The sequence below is a fragment of the Bos javanicus genome, chromosome 13 (assembly GCF_032452875.1).
Source record: "Bos javanicus breed banteng chromosome 13, ARS-OSU_banteng_1.0, whole genome shotgun sequence".
NCBI classification, from domain to species: Eukaryota; Metazoa; Chordata; class Mammalia; order Artiodactyla; family Bovidae; genus Bos; species Bos javanicus.
This window is the reverse complement of record NC_083880.1, coordinates 40,737,028-40,744,567: the sequence shown is the minus strand read 5'-3', so window position 1 is coordinate 40,744,567 and position 7,540 is coordinate 40,737,028. Positions and strand designations below refer to the sequence as shown.

At 44.5% G+C, this 7,540-nt stretch overlaps 1 protein-coding gene and 1 long non-coding RNA gene across 2 annotated transcripts; one reads left to right on the top strand and one right to left on the bottom strand.

Annotated features, from left to right (window-relative positions):
• Nucleotides 1-1,225: 1,225 nt before the first annotated feature.
• Nucleotides 1,226-4,092, bottom strand: LOC133259193 (uncharacterized). Its single transcript, XR_009740304.1, has 3 exons — nucleotides 3,301-4,092; nucleotides 2,587-2,661; nucleotides 1,226-1,731 (listed from the first exon to the last, which is right to left on the bottom strand). It is a non-coding gene; the product is annotated as an uncharacterized LOC133259193 (long non-coding RNA).
• An 11-nt stretch (nucleotides 4,093-4,103) lies between these two features.
• On the top strand, nucleotides 4,104-6,362 carry NKX2-4 (NK2 homeobox 4). Its single transcript, XM_061436391.1, has 2 exons — nucleotides 4,104-4,560; nucleotides 4,848-6,362. Exons 1-2 carry the CDS (start codon nucleotides 4,119-4,121, stop codon nucleotides 5,447-5,449), a joined length of 1,044 nt encoding a protein of 347 aa, XP_061292375.1. The 5' UTR covers nucleotides 4,104-4,118; the 3' UTR covers nucleotides 5,450-6,362.
• Nucleotides 6,363-7,540: the final 1,178 nt, after the last annotated feature.

Here is a 7,540-nt window from a genome sequence, read left to right as displayed (position 1 = left end):
ATGATCAGGCAACACTGACTCAAATTTTTTTTTAATAGAGGAGTTAAACTGCAAGAAATTTGCATTTGTGAAGAAATTATGAAAGAATGAGGTGTGGGGGGAGGTGGTTCAAGTTCTCTAACTTCTTCTTTTTGTCCTCCCAAGGAGAGTCTCAGCCCTGGGCCCTAGCTGCATTTCAGGGCATCAGGGAGAGCAGAACGGAGGGTTAAGACAAGGAACCCTGGTGGGGAAGCACGAGGGTTGAGGGTGGGGTAGAAATAACAGAGTCATTCTGTTAATAACAAAGGGTAAAATTAACACAAGAGACTCATAATAATTGAAATGAACATCTAAAACAAAGAGTCTTTTAGGAGGAATAAAAAGAGATCAAATTTCAGAAATTGGTGAAATTCATAAACATTTACAATTTTTAAAACTTTGTGTTTCATATCTATAGCAATTTTGTTTCCTCTTTATAATCTCAATTTTGCTACAAAATATTAGTATCCTGACATATTCTTTTTGTTCCTTCCCTACTGCAAAGGCGATATTTTAAAGGCACTTCCAAAGAGTAAGAATTTTATTAACAACTATTTTAAACTAGTCACAAATGTGGCAAGTGTCTCATTTCTAAAAGGCATGGATCTTGAATATTAAGCAGAAAGTTGTATTTTCAAACATTATTTTCCCATATAAGTAAATTCAGGACACATTAGATATCTACTTGCTACCTTAGAAAAACAACATTGCCCTTTAAGTAACTGACTGGTTTTGCAAGGTCTCTCAGGCCTCTTTCTCTGAGCTTCTGTTTGACAACAGCAAATCCCCTATTTGGGTAAGGCTCCTACCTCAGGACTGTTTTGCCAAATAATTGTGGCCCTAAGGTTAACTAATACATGAGAAATTTTCAATGAATACCACATTTTTGTCAGAAAGCCAAGAGATTCTATTAAATCTTTTTGTTTAGGTAATTTTTCTATGTCTGCCACAGTCCCAATTATTAAGTTTTCAGTGGTGTGGTATACAAACGTACAAAAACCTAAGCTGTGAAAAAACTAAGGTATCAAACCACATGCCACCTCCCGTGTGTAAAATGGCAGCATGTTTCAAGATGTATAGACTCACCCAGAAGAATCAGGTAACCGTGCCTCTGAGGGGAAAGAAGAAGGCTGGAGGATGGGGAGGCAGGGCCATCTCTTTTCACCGTGTTCTCTTTGGTAGTATTTGTTGTTGTTTTTTGCTGAGTGCCAGCATTGTTTTTAAGATAAGAAAAAAACCAACAGGAAAACATTTCTCAGAAATATATTTCCTGTGAAATCCAGTTTGGTCAACAGTATTTAACAATCTACTGAGTATTAATTTCCATACATAATTTAGGCAGACAATAATATGATGAAATGAATTTGATAAAAACCTTTAATGGAGTATCAATTGGATTATTCTAATTTGCATCTGTATATACACATCCTCCAGAATACATGTTTTCAGAATCATCTGCACACTTCCAGTGTTTTCAGCACGAAGATATGCAATTTCTGGAACGAGACCCAGACAATTGAGAGGAAGAACTGTTGAAGATTGTGGATATTTTCCATAACTGTTTACCTCTAGTAAAGGAGTACTAATTAGGGTATCAAGTTCCCAAGCAGTCAGAAAGTGACAGTCTGCAGAGAGCCTCCAGACACGATAAGGTGCTTTCTTTATTCAAAGGTGTGAGCTTTCCAGATGTCATTGAACTTGTAGCAGGAGCCACTACAGTTGAAAAACAAAATAAGCAACAACTTGTAGTTCAACCATCCGAGCAAACTGCTAAAGTTTATAAAAATATTACATGAGATGAAATGTATAGCCTGAAAACAGAGCAAATAATAACTGTCTGGAAAAAACTAATGATAAGTACTTTTGCAGCTTGGATAACTAACCAATACAAAGACTATGATAATAGGTTTCATTTTTGAAACATGTTTGAACTTTAAAAGTAAAACATAATGGTTCACAAATGACTTTTTCTGTCCATGGATGTTAAAACAACTATTTTTACTTACCCTGTTATCTTTGAGGAAAGTTTGAAATGAAAGACTATTATTTTTTATTTAATTGGATCAAGTAAACAATACATTTTGAATTAAACCAAAACTTAAAAACCAAAGTGCAGTTTTCAAGATTCCAGCAACTACTTAAATACATACATAAATGCTTCTCTGTAATTCATTAATTAAAAAAAAATTAAGTAAGCAATTCAGCTGCAGGTAAGGATGAAGACCCAGCCCAAATGTTTCAAGCACAGGAAAGACCTGTAAAAGTGGCATGGTGTTAAAATTGTACCAATACTAATATTGCTAATAACTGACATCTGCAAATAATCATGGTACCTTGTCTTTTGTTCTTTCAGTATTTTAAAATACTAATACTCTACACACTTGCCCGGTTGACACTTTTTTCTCGTAGGTAAATATGGGTCCCTTCTCCCCCATCCCCCCACTCATAGATTCTTTGCAAAACTCACTGAAATGAACAAAACAATGATTAAAACAATAAAAGCAAACCCATGGAAAACATTCCAATCAAAGTGCTGAAACCAAACAAGGAATAGGTAACTGTTCTTACCTTCAAGATGTGTATATTAGATTTTATGTTCTAATAGGTTAAACTGGAATTGTTTTCTTACATCCTGTTCTTCTTCTGTTTTAAACAATAAAATCTTGCTTAAGAAAGCATTCTCCCTGTTTTTCTTTCTCCTGCCCCAGTCTTCAGGAAACCTTAAAAACTGCATCTTCGTTTCCCTGGGTGTTTTAAGTAAAGGACTTTTCAATTTTTAGTCAATATGCTTCACAGACTTTGTCATATTCTTTGTCATGTTCAGCATTCATAGGAAAGTTCACAATGTCTAAGTTCTTCTATGCTATGCAGGTAAATTTACAAATCAAAAGATGACAAATGTTTTTTTTTTTTAATCATTTATCTACAGTTGAGTATCTTTCAAGCGAAAGTACCACTCTCACCTGATTTCTGTATCCATTTCACATTTTTAAGCAGATTATATTTTTTGAACAGTAAAAAGGCCCATTTCGAATAACTAGAAATTTTGGACTTTGGGTTTTGTTTTGTTTTGTTTTTGATTACTGTAGTGATAGGCCAGTAAACCCCAAGTTGGATATTTTCACTCGGGGGAGGTGGGGTGAGGGAGGAAAACAAAAGGGAAAGAAACCTGTACAGAACTTTACAGGTGCGAGCTGAACAGGAAACATTAGAACACATAAAAACCTAACCTCTTTCCCTTATCTAACCTCTATCCCCACAGAGCAGAAACAGAATACTTACAAATTAGCATCCGTGTATTTGTGTCTCTGTGTGTTTTCTCTTCTTTGGATTTGGATACTTTGAGCTAATTTGAAAGTGCCCGGTTGGTTGCCCACAAAATGATGCTTGAGAGTCTAAAGACGCATAAATTAGAAACCCTACAAAGGGAGAGGACGGTCATTGTACCTCATCTCTTTATGCGCTCTTACGGTGGGACCCAAGAGCTTTTTTTCTTTTTTTTTTTTTTAACACTTTAGATGATGGAGCAAGTGAGAGGCTGATAGCTGGAGAGGACTAGGCGAAACCGCCATCCGCTCTCAACTTAGCACCATTCTGTCCACCTCCCCCCCAACTCCAAATACACTGGACTTTGCTACTAAATCACTTTAGGAAACTGGGGTCTGATGGGCAGAGGCGCGGAGTCCTTCACATCCAGCCTCGACGCCAGCCTCAGAGTTTCTGTTTCTGATGCTCCAGGGCTAGGGTAACAGGAAGTCTGGATGGAAGCAGGAAGGATGGAGAAAGCGAAGGGAGTGATCCTTTCAAGAAACATCCAACTGCCCCCTTTACCTTTTTGCCTCCTCTATGGGGAGTGGGGGTGGAGTGGGGGTGTTGGCGAGGGAAAAAAGATGTCAAGGACCATTGTTTGCTCGTTTGGGATGTTGCTCCGCCCCCCGAGTCTGTCGTAAACCCGGCGCCGGACTAAAATAAACCCCAGATCCCGCAGCTCGGGGGGCTCGCCGCGCCGCCGACTCCTGGTCACAGGCGCAGCCGCCGCGGCCGAGGTGGCGGCGACCCGCGCGCGCCCCGGGCCCCCCTACCTGGCCGCCCGCCGAGCCATGTCGTTGAGCCCCAAGCACACGACGCCCTTCTCCGTGTCCGACATCCTGAGCCCCATCGAGGAGACCTACAAGAAGTTCGGCGGCGCCATGGACGGCACGCCGCCCGGCCTGGGGGCACCCCTGGGGGCCGCCTACCGCGCGCCGCCGCCCGGGCCCTCCTCGCAGGCGGCGGCCGCGGCGGGCATGCAGCCCCCGCACGCCATGGCGGGCCACAATGCGGCGGCGGCGGCAGCGGCGGCGGCTGCAGCGGCGGCGGCCGCCACCTACCACATGCCGCCCGGCGTCTCGCAGTTCCCGCACGGCGCCGTGGGTGGCTACTGCAACGGCGGCCTGGGCAACGTGGGCGAGCTGCCCGCCTACACAGACGGCGTGCGGGGCGGCGCGGCCGCCGCGGCCACCGGCTGGTACGGCGCCAACCCGGACCCGCGCTACTCGTCAAGTGAGCGGGGCGAGAAGCGCGGGACTGAGGGCCGAGGACGGCGCGGGCGTTCCCCGCCGCAGCCCGGGGCGCGGGGAGCGCTTGGGAATCCGGCCGAGGGTGCGCGGGGCGTCCTGGGGCCCTGAGACACTGAGCGCGCGGGGCGTCCTGGGACCCTGGGGCCCTGAGACACTGAGCGCGCGGGGCGTCCTGGGACCCAACCGGCCCCACCGGCGTCGCGGCCGCCGCGGTGTGAAGAGAGCGGGGCGGCGGCTGCTGACCGGTCTTCCCCTTGGGCCCCTCCCCAGTCTCCAGGTTCATGGGGCCGTCGGCGGGCGTGAACGTGGCCGGCATGGGGTCGCTGACGGGCATCGCGGACGCGGCCAAGTCGCTGGCGCCCCTGCACGCTGCAGCGGCGCCGCGGAGGAAGCGCCGCGTGCTGTTCTCGCAGGCGCAGGTGTACGAGCTGGAGCGGCGCTTCAAGCAGCAGAAGTACCTGTCGGCGCCCGAGCGCGAGCATCTGGCCAGCATGATCCACCTGACGCCCACTCAGGTGAAGATCTGGTTCCAGAACCACCGCTACAAGATGAAGCGCCAGGCCAAGGACAAAGCGGCGCAGCAGCTGCAGCAGGAGGCCGTCCTGGGCCCGCCGCCGCCTCCGTCGCCGCGCCGCGTGGCCGTGCCCGTGCTGGTCAAGGACGGCAAGCCCTGCCAGAACGGCGCGGCCACGCCGACGCCCCAGGCCGGCCCGCAGCCGCCCGCGCCGACGCCGGAGCTGGAGGAGCTGTCGCCCAGCCCGCCTGCTCTGCACGGGGCGGGGGCAGGCCTGGCGGGGCTGGACGCGGCGGCGGCGGGGGACTACGGAGGCAGCGCGCTGGGCGCCAACCTGCTCTACGGCCGGACGTGGTGACGGCGCGGCTGGCCGGGGGTCCCGCCGCCGCCCGAGGGTCTGCTCGCGCCGACGGCGGGGCAGCTGCTTGCGAGAGAACGGACGGATCGCGGAGAGGGGCGGGCGCCGGGCCTCCGCTGCGGGTGGGGACGCGACAAGCCCCAGGATCGAATCCTGAGATCGCGCCGGCCAGGAGGCTTTGAGGTGATTTCCTCCTTCCGGAGGTTCCTAAATTGTGTAAAAAGCCGGCCGAGTCCACATCCACCACCACGTTCCTAACCAAAGCTCTCGGAGTTTTAAACGTTGGAGACTTAGGTGGTGTTTGTAGCTCTAAAAGTCAACCCAGCTTTAACAAGGTTTTCTTCTTGAAGTGGAACTTACCTTGGGAGATTAATTTTCGAAACCCCCCCCCCTCACCGCTCCCCCCGCCCCCGCTTAAGTGCAATTTCATTAATGTTTGATGGAAAGTAAATTGAATTGTAGCTCAAGATGGATCATGCACATAGCAACATTACTGCAGAGGAGTTATTGCCATTTAGAGAAATGGAATAAACGTAATCAAAATATTGCTTATACGAATTGATATAGCTTTTTAAACTTAATGCTGTTTTTAAATGTTTTGATCATGATTTGGCAATGAGTGTTTGTATATTATCCTAAAAGAGGCTTTTCCTCCTAAGATGCAGCTCATCAAAAGAAAGGATTGTAAGCTACTTTTTATATGGAAACTGGTCTCCCAAAATCAACGGACAAAATAAATTATACCCTATTCTACAGACATGTTATTTACTCTTTCTAAGGTATTTGATTATCTGAATTAAAGTACCTTGATAAAACACTAGAACAAGTAAGCAAAATTGCTAAGACAGACATCAATTAATCTATTTTTCAAAGCATGTCAAGGAAGAAAATAAGGTGACTTATTGAATGGTAATCAGTGTGTAAAGAATCAGTAAAATATTATTTTCTCATATTTAGAAGTTAATAGGGGTTACACACCGATTTTGTTGGTGTTTTCTTGTACAAATAATGTATTTACTCTTTAATATGCTGATTTATATTTCCTATGTTTCAAAAGGATATTTAAATATAACTTAAAAGAATTCAAGAACTTTTTTTTGGTAAATGTCAAATGATCATTTCTTTTTCACTACGTTGTATAGGCTTTTTTTTTTTATACTAGTTGGCATGATGTGACAACACAGCTCAGTTTATTCATGATTTAAAGAACTGGTAGTAGATTAAAAATGCTAAAAGAAGGCTGGAGAAAGTGAGTTCATAAAATGAAGAAAAATTAAAGACATAACATGGATAATGCATGTTTTACAAATGACCAAAACATTTCCCAGAGACCCTAAACCTCTTCTACATTTTTGAAATTTTAGAATTATAGTTTGAAGTGAAACATTTTATTTCATTTCATTGCTTGGGTATTTTTCTGAACTGTGCAAAGTGTTTTTAAAAGTTGCACTTTCTCTATATTTTCTACAGTAAACAGTAATAATAATTAAAAACTCCAGTTCCTTTCACAAAGAGAAAAAAAACACTACAGAAGCAAGTGAATCAATCTTTATCAAGGGTCTGTGAATGCATTTTTGTAAACTGACAACTGATTTTTAACACATTTTACATAAAGAAAATTTGAGCAGAAAAAATATGAAAATGATGCAGTACACTTTCAGAAAATTCTCCCAGTTTGAGTTTTTGCATACTAATAAAATTGATTTTCAAAATGCTAGCCAGGCTAGCATAACTATTACCGATGTGCCAGGTTTAAAAATGCTTCTTTATATTGATTCCTTCAATTTCTGAAATTCTACTTCTAGAAAACATGTTATAAAAGTTCACATGGTTTGTAATTTTTTTTTTTTTTTTACAGCCCAATACTTAACAAAACCAGTAGCTTATGGAGTAAGGGTTCCGAGTAGCATATTTAAAGAAAATAAATCTTCATGCACAGTTTTTCCCTTGATAATTTCTGGAACAAAAAAATCCCTTAGACTAAGTGAACTATCAATCAAAAAGACCATTAAGAAGAAACAGCCTTCTTTATACAATATTTTCTGAAAGTGTATTTGGTACAGGCATATCTTTCTCCTTTCAGCGTTCCTT

What these genes read in the sequence shown, in the direction of transcription:
- NKX2-4 (XM_061436391.1), top strand. Translation starts at nt 4,119, where the DNA reads ATGTCGTTGAGCCCCAAGCACACGACGCCCTTCTCCGTGTCCGACATC. An exon ending in GGACCCGCGCTACTCGTCAA is followed by an intron (nt 4,561 to 4,847) that starts GTGAGCGGGGCG and finishes GCCCCTCCCCAG; the next exon opens with TCTCCAGGTTCATGGGGCCG.